At 42.1% G+C, this 23,367-nt stretch overlaps 2 protein-coding genes across 2 annotated transcripts in view; both read left to right on the plus strand.

The window, feature by feature from the left end:
• frem3 (Fras1 related extracellular matrix 3) overlaps positions 1-7,539 on the plus strand; it is a 32,489-nt gene extending 24,950 nt beyond the window's left edge. The window contains 12 exon segments of the mRNA XM_048259904.1: positions 188-346; positions 564-867; positions 1,104-1,235; positions 1,709-2,040; positions 2,270-2,462; positions 2,909-3,013; positions 3,179-3,306; positions 3,822-3,956; positions 4,480-4,606; positions 4,834-5,021; positions 5,150-5,296; positions 5,565-7,539. Of these exon segments, the coding sequence (XP_048115861.1) occupies positions 188-346; positions 564-867; positions 1,104-1,235; positions 1,709-2,040; positions 2,270-2,462; positions 2,909-3,013; positions 3,179-3,306; positions 3,822-3,956; positions 4,480-4,606; positions 4,834-5,021; positions 5,150-5,296; positions 5,565-6,134 (2,520 nt within the window). The 3' untranslated portion in view covers positions 6,135-7,539.
• Positions 7,540-9,116: 1,577 nt separating this feature from the next.
• Positions 9,117-22,602, plus strand: spink4 (serine peptidase inhibitor, Kazal type 4). Its single transcript, XM_048252968.1, has 4 exons — positions 9,117-9,354; positions 21,061-21,092; positions 22,053-22,165; positions 22,427-22,602. Exons 1-4 carry the CDS (start codon positions 9,267-9,269, stop codon positions 22,503-22,505), a joined length of 312 nt encoding a protein of 103 aa, XP_048108925.1. The 5' UTR covers positions 9,117-9,266; the 3' UTR covers positions 22,506-22,602.
• The last annotated feature ends 765 nt before the right edge of the window (positions 22,603-23,367 follow it).

Raw genomic sequence — 23,367 nt, forward strand, 5'->3', positions numbered from 1 at the left:
TACATATGAACTGTCCTGGTGGACAAGTCTTGTCTGTGTGTATTTTTTACACATCTTAGATGCAATATGGAGAAAAATAAATCCAAATCATACATCCAACCATTTCATAGATTTAGGGACTGGGATTGTAGTGTCGTAGCTGGGATGCACAAGGATTTCACTGGACAAATACTCCTTCCCTTTTCAGATGAGCAAAGCTATTGTTTACATTGAGGAGATGGACAGTGTTGCAGACGTCACCTTCCCAGCTGTGCCGCAGGTGGTCTCCCTGCTGACCTATGATGACACAGGACGTGTCAAAAATCACCCACATCCCCCCAATGGATATCCTGTTGTCTGCGTCACGGTGAGTTGACCAGCCAGCTCCTGTAAGATGTCAGCATGCAAAACTGTCCCAAATCATTACAATATCTTTCCATATTTAAATGTCATCATTATTTTCCCATATCATATGATTTCATCATCTTTACCTGTAATTAGCATAATGACATCTTTATATATTAATATAGTTTTATACCCATACCCATATATTTACAAAGTGCTGTGTTCTGTGTTTCCATCAGGCCTGCAACCCCAAATCCTCTGACTTTGATAAGACAGGCTCCATCTGCACACTGGAGAGCATCAACGATACCCTGACCCAGTACCGCTGGCTCGTGAGCGCCCCCACGGGGCCAGATGGGGTGACCAGCCCCATGCGTGAGGTGGACACAAACACCTTCTTCACCAACACCAAGTCCATCACGCTGGACTCCATCTACTTCCAGGCTGGGTCGCGGGTGCAGTGCGCAGCGCGGGCCTACAACATCAAGGGAGAAGCCGGCCTGGAGCTCAGCTCCCCCATCATCTCCATCAGCCAAGAGGAGGGTAAGTGGACGACCCATGCCATGCTGTCAGCACTGCTGTCTGAAGGGTGAAGAGGGTGCCAGGCTATGGGTTATGTCTCTACTCTGTTGTTTACTCAGGAGTGTAACTCACTTTTATGTAGGTGATTACGCTATTCTAAAACAATATACTATTATATACACTATTGTAAAACAATATTTAATGTTCATAAATCAGTTTAGCTGTGACTGGCTTTTCCTCTTTTCCTCTGTCTTCAGGTATGTGCCAGCCACGTATCCCTGGCACTGTGGGTGCTGAACCATTTTCTGCCAAGATCCGTTACACAGGACCAGACGACCCTGACTACCCAAACCTGATCAAACTGACTGTTAGCATGCCGCACATGGATGGTGAGTCTGGACTGGGCACAAAGCTGTGTTCATACATGTTCTGTGTCCATACATGTTCTGTGTTCATACATGTTCTGTGTTCTCTGTTCATACATGTTCTCTGTTCATGTATGTTCTCTGTCCATGCATGTTCTCTGTTCATACATGTTCTGTGTTCATACATGTTCTGTGTTCATACATGTTCTGTGTTCATATGTTCTGTGTTCATGTTCTCTGTTCATACATGTTCTGTGTTCATACATGTTCTGTGTTCATACATGTTCTGTGTTCATATATGTTCTGTGTTCATATGTTCTGTGTTCATACATGTTCTGTGTTCATATATGTTCTGTGTTAGCAACATGCTTGTTGTTAGCGTATCTTCAGAAGACAGCCCCGAATAACAAGTAAAGGTCCTTTAGCAGTACTGCACTGATACAACTGTGTTTGCGTACCCGTCTGAGCTGTCCTGTGGCGCTGTGGCTTCTCCTCAGGCATGATGCCGGTCATCTCCACGCGGCCCCTCTCCAACTTCGAGCTGACGCTGAGCCCTGACGGAACCCGTGTGGGGAACCACCGCTGCTCCAACTTGCTGGACTTCAATGAGATCCAGACTGGCCACGGCTTCATCACTGACTCCACCAAGAACCCCGAGATCATCGGCGAGACGTCGGCGTACCAATACAGCCTGGCGATGCGCAGCGCCAACTCGCTGCGTTTCTACCGCAACCTCAACCTGGAAGCCTGTCTGTGGGAGTTCAACAGCTACTATGACATGTCCGAGCTGCTCAACACCTGCGGCGGCTCCATTGGCACAGACGGACAGGTGGGCTTCACAGACTTTGGGTCCATGTTTACACTGTGACATCTGATCCCTAATTCCATTTGTAGGATTGGTGTAGGTGTCAAATCAGACAGCTGTGTTACGTATTTATGTCATTTATTGCATAATCAATGTCTAATCAATAATCTCTGGATGACACATAAAAGGTTCCACATTTTTATAAAGATATTAATCAACAGCCTTCCCTCTCCATGTGCTGTGCTCTCTGTAGGTTCTAAACCTGGTGCAGTCCTATGTGACGGTGCGGGTTCCCCTTTTCGTCTCCTACGTGTTCCATTCTCCTGTGGCTGTGGGTGGATGGCAGCACTTTGACCTGCAGTCTGAGCTCCGCCTCACCTTCGTCTATGACACAGCTATTCTGTGGCAGGACGGCATTGGTAGCCCACCTGAGGCAGAGCTGCAAGGTGAGGTGCCAGGTGGAGTTGATGATGTCATTCGAGGGAGATGCGGGAGTGGGCAGGGAGGGGGACAGAAAGATAAGAGATTCAGCAGTTCTTCTTCAAGAACACGGAGAAAAGACCAAATCCCTGTCACTCAAAGTGAATGTTAGGGACAGTTAATCCTAACCAGTATGATTCTCTTAGCTAAAACAAAGGCAAAAACAGCATGTCTTATTATGTGATGATGGTGTAGTTCATTATAGTTTATTCTCATGACGGTCTGCAGAGGGAGTCAGAGAACTGGGGGTAGAATTACAGTGGTGGAGCTCCATACATAACTCAACAGCACCATCTAGTGGTCCACTCCCACCACCACCTAGTGCTGAAAACAGGAGCATGGAGTGGATTTGATGTGTTAATGGCTAGTGACCAGTTTTAATGGCCATTCCCTGCTATGCTGTACTCCACAGGAGCCATGTACCCCACCAGCATGCGTATCAACGACGAGGGCCGCCTGGTGGTCAACTTTAAGAGTGAGGCTCGATTCAGGGGCCAGTTTGTTATGTCACACCCAGGTAAGGGAGCATACAAAACAGTACACATTATTAGAACAGAATGTGTTATGTCTGGTGGACCTTCCGGAATTCAAGGAATTTTATTTGTCACATACATAGAGATTCAGTATTAAATGTAGTGAAATTATATTGTTTCCTTACCACTGCATCCATGTTTGTTCTCAGCGACCTCTCTGACGTCCATGGTGATGTCTGCTGACCACCCTGGTCTGACCTTCACCATCTCTCTGGTGCGCACGGAGCCCACTTACAACCAGCCCATGCAGCAGTGGAGCTTTGTGTCCGACTTCGCTGTGAGTTCCTCAGAGAGTTCCTTCCACATGGCCTAAGAGCTGCTATGGCTTCATTTTATCAAATGTAAAGGGCTGAGCAATTATGGCAAAGATCATTATCACGATTATTTTGTTCAATGTTGAGATCACGATTACTAAACACGATTACTCTTTTTAATTTTTAATTTGAAATATAGTCCAACAGGAAAAATGACATGTAAAAAGATAATGCACACAACAACTCAAGACAAAAGGACAGCATTGTTATGAAACTGAATGTAGAAGAATAATTCACAATACAACATTATATTTCAAATTATGTTTTCATAATCGTGGAAGTCATAATCACGATTAATCGATTGATTTGATCAATTGCACAGCCCTAATCATGTATGTATATCACATATGTATTTCTAGGGTAGTTTACTGTAAATACTTCTGCCCTGTCATATCTGAGGTGACAGTATGGCGTATTTGCTGCCGTACTGCTGTTGGAGGATTATATTGACTACTGCGTATTTGCGTTTGTGCTGCAGATCAGAGATTATTCAGGCGCGTACACGGTGAAGCTGATCCCCTGCAGTGCCTCCCCCAATGGAGAGTTCAGCATCCCCCCCGTCTGCCACCCCAGAGAGCCCCTCACTTTCGACATGGACATCCGCTTCCAGCAGGTCAGCCCAGCCAGCACACAACATAAAGATGCAACGACCAGCACGCATACCTCCAGCAAACTGCATTCCCATACAACCTACTTCAAGTCCCGCCACCAGCACACAAATTAGAGATGCAACGACCAGCACGCATCCACCAGCACACCCATAAACACCAACACATGACAATAGAACAGTTTTAATGGCCACGACCACCTGCACAGCACCAAACACCAACACATGACAATAAAACAGTTTTAATGGCCACGACCACCAACACATGAAAATAAAACAGTTTTAATGGCCACGACCACCAGCAAACCACCAAACACCAACACATGACAATAAAACAGTTTTAATGGCCACGACCACCAGCACACCACCAAACACCAACACATGACAATAAAACAGTTTTAATGGCCACGACCACCAGCACAGCACTAAACAGCAACACATGACAATAAAACAGTTTTAATGGCCACGACCACCAGCACAGCACTAAACAGCAGCAGCAGTAACTCTCCCCCTGCGATTGTTTGTGTAGGTGAGTGACCCAGTGTCAGCAGAGTTCAGTTTGAACACCCAGATGTTCCTGCTGTCCAAAAAAGAGCTTTGGTTGTCTGATGGATCTATGGGCTTCGGAGAAGGAAGTGACTCAGCATTTTCTGAAGGTAACACGTAACACACACACACACACACACACACACACTCACTCACTCACTCTCTCACACACACACACACACACACACACACACACACACACACACACACACACACACACACCTCACTCACTCACTCACTCACACACACACACACACACACACACACAGACCAAATGTCACAAATGTCAAATGTCACAATGACTGCCCATGTGAATGTGAATGGGTCTGTTTTCCAGGTTCTACCATCTATGGCCGTGTGATGGTGGACCCTGTGCAGAACCTGGGTGAGTCCTTCTCCTGCAGCATTGAGAAGGTCTTCCTCTGCACTGGTGCGGATGGGTACGTGCCCAAGTACAACCCCACCAATAAGGAGTACGGATGCCTCGCTGATGCCCCTTCTCTGCTCTACCGCTTTAAGATCCTGGTATGGCAATCCACTCTCAATACTTCTTGCTCTAGTTCTTATTCGATGTCCGTTTGAAAAGTACTGTGTCTAATTATGTGTTGGAAATTACTTTCTATTTGTGTGTGTGTGTGTGTGTGTGTTATCAGGACAAAGCCCAGCCTGAGACCCAGGCAACTGCCTTCGGAGACGTTTCATTTGATGCCATTCTGGCTCAGGACTCTTCAGAAGCGTTGCCTCTGACGAGACAGGCTGGCTCTGATGGCTTCACCCTCTCCTCCTCCCCACTCTTCCAGGTAGCAAAAGAAGACAAATCATTCTAATCATCTCACAAGTTTTCTGTGTCTGTTAATGTAAATGGTCATGGCATGTAATAATTACTAAAGCTAAGATTTGGTATGTTAATGTAATATTTTGGGAATGCCAGACCCCAACATATACATGATATTTCCAAAAAATATTTCAGTCCTTTTGTGTTTATTCCAATAAAATGATGTCTCTGAATGACCTGTGTACCAGGTAGGAATGCTCCTGAATGTTTGACCTCTGACCTCTGTGCCTCAGGTGGCCGCTGGCCGGGAGTGGTTCATCCATACTATCTACACCCTTCGCTCCCGTGAAAACGCCAACCGCGGCATTGGCAAGCGCAGCTTGGAGTACCACCACGCCGTCTCCTCGAGCCTCGCGGGCCAGCCCGTGGGTCGCCAGCGCCGCTCCGCTCCTGACCCCGACGCTCTGGACATCGGCATCGAGAACAGTCGAGGCACCAACATCCAGCACATCGCGCTGGACCGCTCCGACCGCATCCGCGTGAGCCAGAGGCAGCCCTGGGCGCTGGAGCCGAGCGCGGGCCACCAGGAGCACCCTCTGGTGGAGGGCAGTTTGGGGCGCGAGCCCGACTCGGACTGGGCTCTGCCCGTGGGCGTGCCCACGCTGCTGGGCGTGGCGGGGCTGCTGCTGCTGCTGTGCCTGCTGGCCCTGCTGGTGGCGCTGCTGGTGCGGCGGAAGCGGGCGGAGAGGAAGAAGTGCCCGCCGTACGCCACCTCGTCCAGCTCGGCGTACCGCGACACTGCCAACGGCGGCTACCAAGGCATGGCCAGTGCATGGCAGCGTTCTGACAGCTCAGAGGTTTAGAGGGTGCCCACAGCAGCCCGTTCCCTCTCACCCCGATATCCCCCGTCCTGTCCTGTCCATTCCCCCGTCGGCCAGGTCAGTGGCCTCTGAACAACCCACCCCCCCAATCCCCAAACTCGGAGAGCCGGTCTGCTGGCTGCCCATTAAATTGGAGTCAAAAGAAGGTGAGAGATGAGAGGAGGATGTGCTCAAGTAAAAGGCTCTTACTAACTGATCAGTTCAACAAACTAGAGGGCTTTTCTGTTCAATAAACACAAAACAATCAACTAGATACCCAGCAGTGTTTTTGGAAGGCTAATGTTCGAGAAATGTTTGTTAGAGCCCTGATCAACAATATTTGGATCTACTGATGGGCCCATAACCAGTTAAGGCAAATGAGTGGAACTTAATTTAGATCATTTGGAGATGAGCACACCCACTATCTCTTTCTGATGGTGCCTGCTCCTGTTTATTTTACTTTATCATGTCCCAAGATCTCCCCACCTTCACTACAACTACAAAAGCACTGTAATATTGCCTATGCATGGAAAGTCTAGAGAATTTTTGAATGGATTATTTTCCCCACCCATACTGGTCTTGTGCTGAGAGTTGGTAGGCTGCTTTTCTCATCCCTGACACAGATGTAGGGATCAGATGTCAGTAAGGCAGCCAATCTTCTATAACCCGTGCAAAGAACAGAATAGCTTACTGTAGTTAGAATAGTTGCAATGCATATTCACTGTACTTGTCTAAATGACTTTCTTCTAAATCTGTTAACGATTCTGCTCTTTTCTGTTTATGAGTGTATGTGTGTTTAAGATGCGATAGCAGGCAATTGAATAGATGGGTAAGATTTGGCAGTCGGCAGTACTGGATGTGATAGATTTATGTATTTTTATAATATGAATTAATTATTGATGCACTGTTGTGTTTTAGAGCACATGTCAGTGTTCCCGTGAAAATATACCATGGATATGGTGCTAATCAAAGGGATTGTAATGTGTAATTTCTGTCATTCAAGTGCATTACTATTCAAATTTGTAAATGTTTTTATACATTTTATTTTTGTTATGACTGGTGAAATGTGCTTTAGACATACTAATGGTGCATTTGTTGTGTACATAACTGCCTTTACAGTATACCATGTTACAAGAGGATACAAACACTACCATTGTACCCTGATAAAACTTGAAGAAGTGAATCTCAGATGACCTTATAGGGACTAGATACCCTGACATATTAAATTAGACCTGAATGTGGCCGTAAAGGAAAATGTAGAATTTCGGAGAGAAAATGGATCCCCTTTCAATGTAGAATGTGTTTTTCAAAACAAATGCCCACAACTGAGAATGACTCAAATTGTTCCATAATTCATGAAGTTCATGTATTCAAATCTTTCTTGCCAAATATAAATATTATACATTGATGGGTTTTCTTGTCACTGATTTATTGAAATGATAAACAAGTGGTGTCAGTATCACGTTCAGTCAGTAACTATGCTATTATGCTGGTGTTACTCATCCTAAATCCAAGGAGGTTTAGTATCTTATTGTAATACAGCTGTGATATGAGATTAGACATGAAGCATAATCTTTATATTTGTATCCTTGAGTTGTTGACACAGTCTATGCCTTGAGGTGAACCAGCAAGACACACTTGACCATTTGAGGTGTCAAGACTGATCAAATTGCTATTCTAATCATGTGCCACCAGAGAGTGCTATTCAAACCAGGTAAGTTGCAACTAAGTTATACACTGAATCATCTCTCTATCTAACAGATGGTCATCAGCTTCATTTCACTGGGTTTACTATTAACTCACATTCTTACCAAATTTCTCTTGAGGTCCTTAAAGAGTTTAGCCAGTGTAGTTTCGCTGTACTGATATAAAAGATTAGATACTGACAAAGTTAGTTGCCCTCATCTTCATCTTCAAACTCTGCATTACTGTATGTCTTTCACTCAAGGTAGGAAAGCAAAATGTAACCTCCGGCAAAGTAAAGTCAAGGACAGGTATTCAAAACAGATCTACCATTAATCATTTGAATAAACTCCAAAACATTATGATATTATCTTATTATGACCGCAGCAGAGCTAAGGCCAAGGATGACCACGTTTTTTTCTTATGTTGGTCTCAAGGGGAGATCTCAACCATCCCATAACCACTTAGTTGTGATATACTGTAGAACCACCTAGTAAAAAATGAAAAGGCAAAAATGAGGCATTGTAATCGCAGGTATCTTTAGCTGACATGTTCAGAACTGCACAGAATTTGAATCAAGGTTGAATATGGAGTGGACAGAAATTAAGGACATCGATTTCCTGCATAGGAGCGGCGGTCATATTTGTACCGTTATGCGGTACATCTAGTTTTAATTGCTTGGATATCAACTGTACAGTCTTGAGGCTGGCCTGTCTTTCCCAAAGCTGTGCTTGTGTGACTCTAGGTCAGACAGTGAGATACAACCACGACTGCAGCTGCTCTCTCTAACTGGTGTCACCAAGCCCTCCTGTCCTCTGACTCCACAAATAGTCAACCATAGAGCCAGTGCTTTTCACACCCTAGTCTTAGTTTCCAGAATAATCCACTGGAGGTGAAGTGAGAGTAAGAACACAGCTCAACAGCAGAGGGAGAACATGACAATCACATCTGACTAAGACTGTCCAAAGGTCAGCTTCTCTGGAAATTACATAAGATCCTTACCGAAAAATGATAAGTGTGGTGAACAGAGGAGCTGCTGTTCAAGTGACAGCACATAAGGCCTCAGAGCCCACAGGGACTATTGGGCTTCCTGTGTGCCTCCTTTGACCCCCTCTAATTTCTTGTCTAAATAAAGGCTAACAACCCTGAAATGACTGTACAAGCTATGGGCTTCTTACGTTTTGGTACAACTGAAGCACTCATCTTGACAACGATGACAACAAACAAGAAACTGGTTTGTCAACTTTAAGACAAAAACGGAAGTTTGTCAATGCGTTGCACAGAGCCAATGGACAGAGCCAATGGTACACTACATACCTAACAGAAGATTGCTCAGACAAGTGCTAGTTAGATATTAATGAACTGTGTGTGTAAACACTGTTTCATTTCCGTGTGTCAGGTGCTTCAATTCCCACCTGTGGAATCCTGTGTATATCAAAACTTGGTGTGGTTATGTGCAAGCGTTTCAGTGCTTACCTGAAGGAGAAAATGGCTTTTAAAATGCTGCTTCTGTTGCTCACACTCTTTGTCCTCACTGCAGGTAGGCTACTGTGCTGTTTGTGACTTCACTGTTGAGTAGCCTTTTGGCTGATATTTACTAACACTTGACTGACTTACGTGCACTTACATGCACATTGATTTTCAAGGCTCTGGTTGCCAATGGTTAAATGCTACACAGTATGACTTGAATGCTGAAAAATGGCATATATGTGACCACTTGAGGAAGCATTACAGAGTTATACAAAACTACTGTGCTGACCGTCTAACAGCCAAGAGGCCTTCCAAATATCAACAACAGCACAGCTAGCACTGATGAAAATTAGCTGCAGAATATTCTCTTGAATTAAGTGGTCCATTATGGAGGCCTGACATTTGTTTTCCAGACCTGATTTGGGTTGTTTAACAATCATGGTAAGCAAGTCATTTCATAAGGATAAAAAAAAAAAATCAGGGCAACTGGTCAATGACAATTCTTATACACTTCCAATGCAAGAGAAATGTTGGAGTGGACATCTGAAACAAATGTAGTTTTGCGTCATCAATGTAAGGTTAAATATATGTGGGTTATACAATATATGAAGTGTTTATTATTGTTACTTGTGTCAACATAATTTAAGTAAGTATTTATAATGTACGTAATTGTATGTATTTTTTTACAAATATTAATAGAAAATGTGTTGCACAGAAATTGTAGTTTTATGGCTATATCAGTCGAAATTTGAAATTTCGTTGGTAGTTATAGTCAGGGGGCCAAAACTGATATTAAAACTTTGGGGTACAAGCATACTGTACAACTTATCCAGTATTAATATTTAACCCCCTCAGCATGTGTTCTAGCCAGGTTGTCAACTTAGAAAATGTTTTCTTGGCCATTTTAACACTATATTCTTAAAAGTGGTAAAAGCCCCCCCCCTTCCATTTTCTTCTATATTACCTACTGTAATTTTGGGCAAATGTGCAATATAATCCAACTTATGTGCAAGCATGATAAGTAAGGGATAATGGACGACACGGTGGTCTGTTAACAGAAATTAATGCACAGTCGGTGTTGTAATACGGCCCGACGCGAAGCGGAATCTCGTTAGTGGATTAATTTATAGAATAATATATCTTACAGTAAGCCCTTACATTAATAATAAAATAGGTAGAAATGACGAGCCGTGGTAGCCTATCTGAGTGGAATGCACTTATCATGTGCTTCATGTAAATGCTAAGTTTAAGGGAAACTAATTATTGAAGACTTCAAGACTCACCAATTCCATTACACAAAGCAGTGGCGTAGCCACGGATAATTATGACCGCCCGGCCCTTGGCCAAAAGTGATCATATAGGTTTAGTCAGATTTTTTCTTTTTTTTTTTTTTTTTTTTTTTTTTTTTTTTTCATGCCCAAATTTCCGTCAATGATTCCCGGGACACTGAAAGACCGGGGTACCACGAAAACTTGGTGGACATGTAACCCCACATGGATAGCATGGAACCATCGTTTTCGTTTTGATCTGTAGCCCCCCAGCTGAATTGGACCCCCGAAGGAGGGTAGGGCAGACACAGTTTTCTGTGAATATCTCGAAAACCGTGGGGTTTAGGAGGACCATTTTTTTTTTTTTTTGTATGTTGATCTCAAGGGGCCATGTCAACCCATTCCATAACCACTCATTTCATGTATAGCGCCACCTAGTTAAACACAAAAAGTAAAAATGAGGTGGTGTAATTGAAGGTATCTGTGACCTAACATAGTCAAAACTGCACAGGCGAAATTGGAATTGTAGGATCATTATGACACCCTCTGTATGCACGCCAAGTTTTGTGGAATTCCGTTCATGGGGGCCACACAATAAATTAATTTATGTTACTATACACCAACTGGCCTGTAGGTGGCCGGAGACAGTTTTCTGTGAATATCTCGAGAACCGTAGGGCCTAGGGAGGTCCACCTTTTTTTGTATGTTGGTCTTAAGGGGGGCATGTCAACCCATCCCATTACCACTTATTTCATGTATAGCGCCACCTAGTTAAAAATTAAAAAGCAAAAAATTAGGTGTTTTCATCTCAATATCTCTGGCTGACAAGGTCAAAACTGCACGAAATTAAAAGTGTAGGATCATTATGACACCCTCTGAATGCATGCCAAGTTTTGTGTACTTTCGTTCATGGGGGCCTTACAATAAAATAATTTATGTGTACATTTAGTGACGTTACACCAACAAGGATTCCCGGGACACTGAAAGACCGGGGTACACAAAACTTGGTGAGCATGTACCCCCACATGGATAGCATGGAACCGTCATTTTTCGTTTTCATCTGCAGCCCCCGCTGGACTGGACCCCGAAAAGGAGGGTAGGGCAGACACAGTTCTCTGTGAATCTTTTATGGTATGTTGGTCTCAAGGGCCCACATCAACCTGGCTCATAATCACTCATTTGTGATTTGCCCCCGTAAAAATGAAAATCAGTAGGATTAAAGAAAGCCAAAATAAATATTCATCATCATCATCATGGCTGCATTTTCAGTATTGGCGAGAAGTAGTCGTTTGTCCACTAGATGGCACATCGTTGCAGTGAGACATAATTTTGTTGGAAGTTAAAAGTGGGTTGGAAAAAACAATGGACGCTTCATACAAGGACTGTAATTTACCGCAGCGAACATCTAATAAGGATAGGACGATGTTCACATGAAGTGTAATTCCCATTTCTTCTTGAAGCCAAATAAATCTGAGGATGTTTATCGGACATGCTTGGTTTTTACTGCAGGCACGTTAATCTTGTAATATCAATAAGGACCTAGGTAATGTTACCGTTAAAGCGTTGGTTGAGTGATGGAGGCATTTGATTTATTGCATTTGTAGAAAACTATAAATGCGGTTATACCAGCACTATAGCAGCACTGTTTGTATCTTTCGACTGTCATTTATTGCACGTGCTACAAAATCATTCTGTGCAATGGAAGATTTACCAACGTTACACCGGTCTGATACAGTTTTGCCTATACATGCGTGAGACTGAGGCGCCTGTTTATTTTGTTTTAAGTGCGTGCAGGGGTGTGAGAGGGGAATCGATGTGCTTTGATTACAGCTTGGTAGTTGTAGTCTGTGAAATTAAAAAAGCATGTGTGTGTGAAGTATCCAAACAATGACACCTTCATTTCATTATGGCTGCTTTAGCAAAACACCTTAAGCTACTGTGTAGTGGGTCCCATTTAGAAGTGGCTACTTCATTAGCTTTCCTTGACTCATGGAGCTGCGTGAATGTTATTACAACTTTTCGCCCGCGATATGACAGTTTAAGTCCGCTTGATACTGTAAAGTAAGCCATTGGTTTCCAAAGGAGATTTTATTTGTGTCGCCAGCATAGCCTATTGACAATTTATGTTGTCAATAGGCCTACCTTATAATCCTACCTGTAGCTTAGGGAAGCTAACAACTTTCTATTAGGATCTAGTTTGTTAGTTACCGTTTTGTCATAACTCCCTGATGCATTTTTGCATTTAGAATAGCCAGGCGTGTATATCTCAATCGGAAAATTAAACAATATCGGGTGCCTATGGACTAGGCTTGGTGAACCCAGCCTGATCTGCCCATATTTATTTTTTGATTTCTTAAAAGATTGAGCTTGGTCTGATGAAAGCCAGACTAGCCATGGACCTCAGTTAAACAATGCAAGGGAACATGAATCAGCCTATATTTGCACTAACAATAGCGGACAAAAGCTTTTCAACTTTGGCCCGTTAAAATGTGTATGAACAGTCTAGCGGCGCATTTCATCAAGGCCCATTTGGACATGTCAGTTATTTGCACCACTGGTTAGATGTAAAACAGCATTTCGTTTCAGACTAGGCTACTGTTACTTAATTTGTGCATTAACAATAACGTTTCAGACTACTGTTACTTAATTTGTGCATTGACAATAAAGTATTACATGAACTAAAGATGACTAAAATCTTATGTAGAAGAAGAAACATTCAAAAAAAATCCATCCATCCAAAATGACCTTTGTTTTGATAGCTGTTGAAAACGGCATGGAACTGACAGAGATGTTTTTTGTTTATAAATACATAAAAATAAATAAATAAATAACATTATGCTGATACCTTTTTGCTTTTCCCAAATACAATGTAGCCTACAGGTGTAAGTGACCTTTCATCAATCCAGTTGCAATGGATGAACTGTGATGAACTGCCCTACTTGTGATTGTTTAGAGATTTTAAAGGTTTTATAACAATTCTACATCTTCTTTGGCTATTCTACAATCTATTCACCTTTTCAGCACCAGTAGGGTACTTTCTGTGCAGCCGCTTACACACACTCAGGCATGCCAAACAAGCATACACAAAAGTTTCAAGAGTGGGGATGGAGTAAAATATGGAGACAAATTGAAGTGTGATTTATTTTCGCGGAACGGATGTACAGGACTGAGCGGCGGTCATATTTTGTACCGCTATGCGGTACATCTAGTTTAACTTTGTATTGTTGTTATTTGTATGTCGCTTTTGTCTGCTAAATACCATAACCATAAGCATGTGCCCGGGTGTGCCTGTGACATCCAATCGTCGGTCTGGCACACCTAAAATATTTTCGACTTTCACGGCTATACTGTCTGTTCTTGTCATTCTAACCTGCTGTAGTGTCAACAAATAACAAGCCAAACAGGAATTGCTAACCTTGGACACTCCTTAGGCTACATGCATGCATGGTTAAGTGTTTTGTTCACTTTGTTCACTTGGTGAAGACATCCATCAGGTCAGTTAAATAGCTTACTGTCTTTTGAAAGAGAGTTGGCAGAAAGTCTAGAAAGACCGGCCCGCCGTCTTGCACAGTAGCCTAACATTGCACTCGTCAAAACACAACATTGCACTCGTCAAAACTTGATGTCTGTCCAAAGGATATTTTCCCAAACATTAATACCTTACTTAGGCCAATCAGTTGGTTACACAGTCTTTACTAATCAACAAACAAAGCAGTTCACATGTTGAATTGACTTACATAAAACCCATCTCTGAAATAGGCACTGAATTCTGCCTTAAAATAGCTCATGGGTTTTTTCTACTTAGATCTTCATTTAAATTAGGAAATGAATATTGTGCAGCCACGGTGTGACCCATCCACAGTTGCCCTCAACAACCAGTTGGTTGGCACATGAAGGATTCTTGTCCTCCAACTTTTAACCAAAGAACCTGTACAGGCCTGGTGCTTGGAGCTGCTGATATGTGGATGCAAGGAAAGTGGATGTCAGTACAGTACCAGGCAGTGTTGATGTCGAAAAAGTGGAATATTTTGTAGTGAGGCATGTGGGTGTGTCTGTGCAGCTTGGTGCAAGAATACTCAGGTACTCACATCATTATTATTGAGTTTTGCCACATTACTGTATGACTACATTGTTTCAGATTATTTGGCATGATATTGGCAGCCGGGCTGGACAGACTGTGTCCAAGGCTGCTCAAGGTCTGTACTGCTGAACTGGGAGAGCCACTGAAGCACATTTTCAACCCGAGTCTCCGTCTTGGACGAGTACCAACACTGTGGAAGACATCATGTCTCACCCCCGTCCCTAAGAAGCCACACCCAAGTGAGCTTAATGATTACAGGCCTGTCGCTCTAACATCACACGTGATGAAGACAATGGAGCGACTGGTCCTGCGCATACTCAGACCCCAGGTACGCCATGCACTAGACCCGCTACAATTTGCATATCAGGAGAAAGTGGGCGTGGACGATGCCATCACATATGTCCTAGACACATTCTCACCTAGACAAGGGGAAAATTGCTGTGAGAATCATGTTCTTTGATTTCTCAAGTGCTTTTAACACCCTCTAACCCCTCAGACTGAGAGACAAGCTCTTGCAGAAGGGTGTGGACGCTGACCAGGGGCCTCATTTATAAAGCGTTCTTACGCACAGATTTGATCTTAGACTGTGCGTACACTCAAATCCATGCCAACTCTCAGATTTATAAAAAACGTCTTTGACGTGGAAAAGTGCTTATCTCCACGTCAGGTTCAAACTTGACATACGACCATTTCCTTGTGGTAATGCCGGGGTACTCCAAGTAATCTGAGGTCTAAGTGCGATGCATTTTCAAAATTCCAAGACCAATCGATCTCATGTCTTTCTTTGCCATATGCATGATCAATATCAGAAGATTTTTAAAGACGTTTTTGGACGCAGCTAAATGTTTCATGGTTTGGCATAAAACTGCTAATGAGAACTATAGCCCACTTAAGAAAGTGAAAAAAAGCATTATAGCTTATTTTCATAATATCTAAAAAACACCAAGACCTACGATAGAATGATTGAAACATTCTTACAGGTGATCTAGTATATTTGGTGTTCTCACCAATCTAATATTGACCATAAAATGTCCAATTGCCCTCGTTTAGGAGAGGAAAAGTAGGCTACATTTGTGCCAGGGATGTAGTGGTAAAAATAAGAGGTGGGTGAACTATGAATTCTGCAATCTTGGTGAGGTGGACTTGCGCCATGCCATGTCGGATTTTAAAAAAAGGCATTCAGAACATGTTTGATAATGGTGGAGGTTAATGTACAGTATTGGGAATATAGGATAGTATTGGATAATACCGTTTTGAATGTTAAAAGTGAATAAACTCTTTTTGAGAGGTGGATAAACTAAGAGGTGGGTAGGCCTAAACTCTATTTCTGAAATTGCAGAGGTGGATAAACTTCGTTTACTCGCGTTTAGCCTCCACTACATCTAATTTAGCTCATAGGCCTATTCCCAGCTCCGTAACAGAAAGGTAATATTTGAATGTAAGCTATACAATGTAGGCTATAGATATTTTATATCATATATAGCCTACACAACCAAGGGACGGGAAGTTATCCTCTGAAAGCAGGGCATCTTCATATTTAGTGTTCGTCGGGAGTTGCGTAAAGAGGTGCAGAAGCCGCACCTGTTTGCTTTTTTTGGCAGCCGCGGTGCCCAAGATTAGATGACAATAGGTGAGTAGGCTAAAATATAAAGGTAGGCATAAAGCAAACAATAAAGGAAAATGTTTAAGCCATTTGACATTATTGAAAGAAAAAACGATAGCAAAGATATGCAGAATTAATTAATAATGACCGGTTTAACTAGGCTACTTTTTCAGCAAAAACATAGCCTATCCTAAAAGAAACGTTAAGCCTACATGACATATCCCGCTTATAATTTAGTCCTCTGTTTTGTAGGCTAAATCAGCATATTACCCTGGATCATATTGAAAGCATTACAGTAGCCTACTGTACCATAACGTATAGGATTATGCTGTAGGCCTAGAGGTCTTTCCTTCATAAGGTAGGCCTACCCAATTTTTTTTTTCTACAAAGTAGGCCTAAACATACTAAATGTTGATTATTCACATTACTGCAAACAAAAGGAATGAAAGCGAGCCGAGGACAATGGACATGGATGCATCACGATCTCTTTCCAGAAAGCTTTGCTGGAAAAAAAAAAACATAATTAGTTAAGCTATTGAACTGGACGATATAGGCTAGTTAACATCAGATGGCATAGGCTAGGCCTATACTAATGTTTTTAATATATAATTTTACATAGGCTACAGCTTTTAGGCCATTGATTTCATTAAAACATATGCTAATGATATTGATGAGGGGGTGTTTACAAGGCGGAGACCTAAAAACCATCCTGCTGCGCACAAGTTGGCGTTCATTTGTGATTTTATAATGGGCACATCTGGAAGGGTGGCGCACGCGACGCGTTTTTTTTGATGCGTCGTTACTTTTCTCTGAATCACCGCGCACGATCATTTCAGAAATGATCTAAGATCAAATGAAGGATGTTTTCTACGCAACACTTTTATAAATGAGGCCCCTGGTATCCTGGATTACAGATTACCTGACTGAGGGCCTGTCCACCGCGGAGACGCTTTTTAGGTTAAACGCCCAGGGGTTTTGCTTAAAGTCTTGGCGGCGTCCAAAACGAATCCTGTAAACGCTGCCGAAACCGCACTTTTTCTGAAACCTGGTCCCAGAGTGGAGAAATCTGGAAACCGTAGCCGTTTGAGTTCGTTTAGACAGCGAAACTGCACATCCTGCTTGCGTATCGATGATGTCATCGCCACACCTCAGCTGCCCTGGACTTGCACTTATAGTATTGCCTAACAATACTAGTTTTCATACATGACATTACCTACAATTACACTCCGTTAAGATAAATATCACAACTGATGCTGCGCTTGGCCCGATAGCTTATGACTTGGTGGACTGAACACTGTTTTTTCCCGGTGTTTTTTATGCATTCTAGCTACTGTCAGTGACCAAAAATGAGAGAACTTAAGTTATTAGGAAAGTGCGGTGTAAATTTAGGCTACATTAATTTGTGCGTAGTGCCAGTGTCATTAATTTATTTATTTTACATGTCTTACAACATATATACATGCATTCACAGTCGAGTGAAATCAGATATAAGCATACAAAGACGCTTAGAACTCACGTTAAGCCGATGGTAGCACACTGAATCACTAATGCGATTTGATGCAGGCAAAAGTATTGACTGTTACTAACGAAGGTTTTATAGCAATATTATAAATGTGGCGACAGAATAGCCTAGAACTTGGGTAAGCCTTGCGTTTAGTAGCCTAATTGCGGTGAAGGCCAAAACTAATGTGAATCACGGACTATCCTACAACCAAAGAAAGTAAAGGTGATTAGTAGGCCTACCTGCGTTAGCCAAATAAAGGACGGGACTGCACCCTTCACAAACCGTAAATTTTTTTTTATTAGTTTTACAGTTGGCTACAGTTGACAGTTCACCTTCAGTCCACACAAACAATTCTGGTTTCCTTCCACTAGCCATTTCACCGTAGCCTATTCTGTCTGTTTTTAAAGCGCAAGCTTTGCAAGTTTTGGTGAATTTCTGTAAAGACACAGTGCCACCTATAGGCCTGGGGTATGAAGTAACGTGTTGAGATGGATCCGTTTGGACGCAAATATTCTTGATACGGTTCCAGGGAAGACGGAGGAAAAAAAGATCGGTTTGGTACGTGTGGACTAGGCCTGAGTGGCCACAGTTCGTTGGACTGAAGAGCTGTCTCTCTGACACTGTGATCAGCAGCACCGGAGCTCCACAGGGAACAGTGTTCTCTCCAGTCCTGTTCACCCTGTACACATCTGACTTCTGCTACAACACCGAGTCATGCCACATGCAGAAGTTCTCCGATGATACTGCAATTGTGGGGTGTATCAGGGACAAACAAGAGGAGTACAGGAGCCTGGTGGAGGACTTTGTGCAATGGTGCAAACTCAACCACATTCAACTCAACACTTCAAAGACCAAGGAGATGGTGGATTTCCGCAGGTCAAAGCCCGCTCTGCTACCAGTCTCCATTGATGGGGTCAATGTGGAGGTGGTAAACACCTACAAGTATCTGGGCTTACAACTGGACAATCAACTGGACTGGTCAGCCAATACTGAAGCACTACAAGAAAGGGCAGAGCAGGCTGTACTTCCTGAGGAGGCTGCGGTCCTTCAATGTCTGCAGTAAGCTCCTCAGGATGTTTTACCAGTCTGTTGTTGCCAGTGTCCTCTTGCTGTTGTATGCTGTGGTATGCTGGGTAGGAAGCACAAAGAAGAAGGATACTGGGCGACTAGATAGGCTGGTAAGGAAAGCTGGCTCTTTCTTGGGAGCCGAACTGGAGTGCATCACTTCAATATCAGACAAAAGGACCCTGAACAAACTGATCAGCATCTTGGAAAATCAATGTCATCCACTCCACAGCACTATTGTAAAGCAGAAGAGCCTGATCAGCTGGAGACTTCGCTCACTGCCTTGCACAACTGACAGACTGAGGAAGTCATTTGTCCCCAGGGCCATTGAACTGTTCAACACTTCACTTAAGGGAAGAGGAGAGATAGACTTCTCTGCATAGTCTGTCTGCGTCTTCACCTTCTCCACGTTTGTGTACGTACTGTCCACTAGTCGCCCTCCCACTGAACAAGTCAATCAACACTGTTCTGCTCTATTTGCTCTATGTGGATCTATCTATCTATCTATCTATCTATCTATCTCTATCTCTATCTGTTTTCCTGTTTTGTAGATTAAATTTATATTATGCCCTTGAATGCATGCATGCATGTTTTGCATTGGGAAGGTGTTCATTATCAAAACAGTAAACTCTTCTTTTGTGTCACTGATGAGGACTCAGTTTGAGCACAATGGAAATGGTCCCTGGGTGCCTTCTGTTGGCTGCCTACCTGAGAGTTACTGCTTGGATGGGGAAAAACATACCTTTGCCATACGACTATTATATAGTTATTACTACTAACTAGTTACTTACCCCTAAATCTAAAGAAGTGAGAGAGCAGTTATGTGAGGATGGAATTAATAACTATAGTAATATGTCAATTAAATATAATTTGTGTTACAACCTGGTACATTAATAAAGTGAAATAGCACCATAGACCACCATCTACATTTCTACATTTCCACCTTGACATTAAAGAATTATAACTTGTGCAGCATTGCACTGTCTCGCCTTACAAGCTTTACACTTGGCTTGACTCATTCCCATAGATAGGGGAACTGATTGAAAGAGGTTTTGGGGTACTATGCTATGTTTCCAAGCTGATATTCACTTTGAAAGATGGTTCTCTTTAGGCGGAGATTGTTTTTTTCATGTTCTGTTGTCTCTTACAGTGTACAATACATGTCCATTCCAACACTTCTGCAGACAGCCCATGAGTGTTAGCTTTCATTTGATTCGTTTATTATGTATATGGTCCTTGTGGTTGTGGTGATATTCAACATTTATTGTTGGCATGTAGTGATGAACAGGAAACCAAAAAATTGGCCGGAAATTGCTCATACAAGTCACAAAAAAAGAATTCACCTTGACAACCACCCTACTATCTTACCTATGGGTGTCTTCTACCTATAAAAATAGGGTGACAGCTTGTACCAAAACATGTCCGCAAAAGTCTTAACGGAAGCCCTTTTCAGAATTGGCCCCCTGACTATTACTAGACTATTAAGTTTGATGCATATCTGACATATTTCCTATGCTCAATAAGTTCAACCAGGTCAGCCTATATTTCTTATCTTACGCCTAGAGATTTGGAGAATTAGCCTATTTTTCAAATACTTACCATTTCTGTTCAATTTTATGTTTTGTTTTTTTGCCATTTCTACAATTTCTGTTCAATTTAGGGATCAATAAAGTATATCTATCTATCTATCTATCTATCTATCTAACTATCTATCTATTCATCAATTTTATGTTTTGTTTTTTTGAGAATATGATGTGTGGTATAGTTTTAAAATGAAATATCATTTTGCATTTTTCAAAATTATATCAAAATTTGCATTTTGCATTTTTTCTTTCAATTGTGTAGGTGCTGCTAAGTCTAGTCATTATAACATACAATTATCCAACATGATCACATATTTTGAGGTACACAGACATTTATTTATGTGTAATAATGTCAAGCGTTTACCCTGTTTGTGAAACTAGACATTCACATAATCAATTTACCAAGTAGTATATTTGCTTTCTGCCTCTGACATGTCCATACTCTGCAGTCAGTCCGAGAAGTTTTGTCCCTTTGAATTTATCGTCATATTAGGCTACTACAAAAGTGATAGATTTTTATTTTCTTTTGAAAATAAAAGACCTGTGAACACACTCCTTTTGGTGACTGAAAAAGCAAACTGTTCAAATCATGGATGGACATGTGAGGTCATGAGTCAGAATGTTGCCTTAATCATAAAATGAACAACACACTTCACCATCTGTCTTGCACAGGTGCAGAAGGCAAGACAGTAAATCCCAGAAAGGTAATGTTTGGAATGTTTACATTTGGAACATTTTGGAATTTGGAATGTTTACATTTGAACTGCTGATTTACATAGACAGAAATGGGGCATTTTATGATGGCCATATGATTCAGAAAGCCACCATTCATCAGGCCAGCCCAAGCCAAATCACTATTGTCACTATTATTGCCACTATGTTGTTTGGTGTCTATTGTGGTCACAGAAATTTACTGACCATTTTAAAAGTTGTATCAGCGATTGTAGGCCCAAACATAAATGATCACACTCATCTAATCTTTCCTAACAATCCGCTAGCTGCCCACACCATAAGCAGGCTGTCAAAAAAAAACGTGTATAGGCTGAGATCTGCACACAAAAACAATTGCTACCAACAAGTGTTGCCAAACACTCAAAGGCCAAATAAAGTGTTCCAACCAATAATGCGCATTTAGGAGAGTTTCAGTTGCATGGTAGGGAGGGGGAGGGAGTAGCGAGCTAGCTCTCTGTTTTGTTTGAACGTCAACAGAAGTGTATAAGTATAAGTATATATACTCTTTTGATCCCGTGAGGGAAATTTGGTCTCTGCATTTATCCCAATCCGTGAATTAGTGAAACACACTCAGCACATAGTGTACACACAGTGAGGTGAAGCACACACTAATCCCAGCGCAGTGAGCTGCCTGCATCAACAGCGGCGCTCGGGGAGCAGTGAGGGGTTAGGTGCCTTGCTCAAAGGCACTTCAGATGTGCCTACTGGTCGGGGTTCGAACCGGCAACCCTGCGGTTACAGGTCCGAAATGCTAACCAGTAGGCCACAGCTGCCCCTAAGTGACGTTACCCCGCCATCGCTGATACAACCTTTAATTAAATCTTGAATAATTTATAGAAAGAAATCGTAGAGAATCCAATGTATTTTATCACTCAGTTTCTTCCAAAATCTTGAAAACATTCTTGACATTCAATTGTTTGGTTGCATAACAGCCAAGCTGTGGAGACATGGCTAAAATACTTGCATGTCCACTCAATCTGGAACCAGTGTGTGGAACAGACGGGCAAACCTATGGCAACGAGTGTGCCCTCTGTGTGCAGAGACAGTGAGTATAACGCCTCATTTCACTCAGTCTGTTCATTGTCACTCCGTTTGGGGCATCAAACCTACAATCTTTAAATCCTTCATTGTCAATAATGAGTTTATGGTGATGGTAAATACATGGTCATTTGACACACACACACTTTCCCTCGAGGTGTTAAGAAATGTATTTTTTGTTCTGCTTGTTTTGGGGTATGTGGTGCAGGACACCTTACTTGTGATGACCTTTATTTCAACCTGCTTCCTTCCTTTTTTTCCTTTTCAGGATGTCCAAAGCAGACATTTTAATTTCCAAGGAAGGGGAGTGCCAAGTTCATCTTGGTGATGGTGGAAACGTACCGTAAATGTGATCAGCTTTCATGCATAAAGAGCAAAATGTAAATCATCAACAAAATAAATGAAAATGAAATAAACAAATAAAGAGTGAGAGCCATAAGCAAATACTATCCCAGACTTGTGTGGATCTGCACATCTCAGTGCTGTTATTTTGCCTTGCTAATGGCATCATCGTCACATCTCACTGCAAAACTGCCTGGACAGTATGGACAGATGCCACTAATCTAAACATGTTTTTAACAAGTTCAGGAACAGTTAAAAATGGATGATAACGGGATAAATTTGTCTACCCTTGAATATGTTTAAACACCAGAGTAAGATCAGTTAAACAGTAGTCAATCTGTCATATTGTCATATTCAGCTGATTAGGCTATCAAATGCATTTTGATACTACCTCTATTATGTCAATTGCTAGTTCACACCTATCATTGTTTCCACTTACACATTCAACTTCCATAAGAATTTATCCATATGCTATTTACACACTGAGAGGCAGATTTCAACTTCCATAAGCATTTATCCATATGCTGTTTACACACTGAGGGGCTGAATGAATCACATGCAGAATGTCTGAATGTAGCCTAGTCCACTCAAGTGTGCATTGTTGTTTGATAGCTTGTCAGCATAAGACAGGGATAATGATAATATATATTCTTTATTTTCTTTAAAAATAAGAACTATGCGCAGTATGAAAGTGTAACAGAGCTCAGACGTTAAACTGTTATCATTGATGTCGTAAAGGCACTATCAACACTGCATTTTTGGCATACAGCCTACCAGTTTGATCACCTAGTTTTCACTAGACACAGCCAGTTTTGATAACACAAGAAGGTCAAATGAGCGCTGCCTCACCAGAGGCACATATCAGCA

This window comes from Alosa alosa, chromosome 1, assembly GCF_017589495.1.
Source record: "Alosa alosa isolate M-15738 ecotype Scorff River chromosome 1, AALO_Geno_1.1, whole genome shotgun sequence".
NCBI classification, from domain to species: Eukaryota; Metazoa; Chordata; class Actinopteri; order Clupeiformes; family Clupeidae; genus Alosa; species Alosa alosa.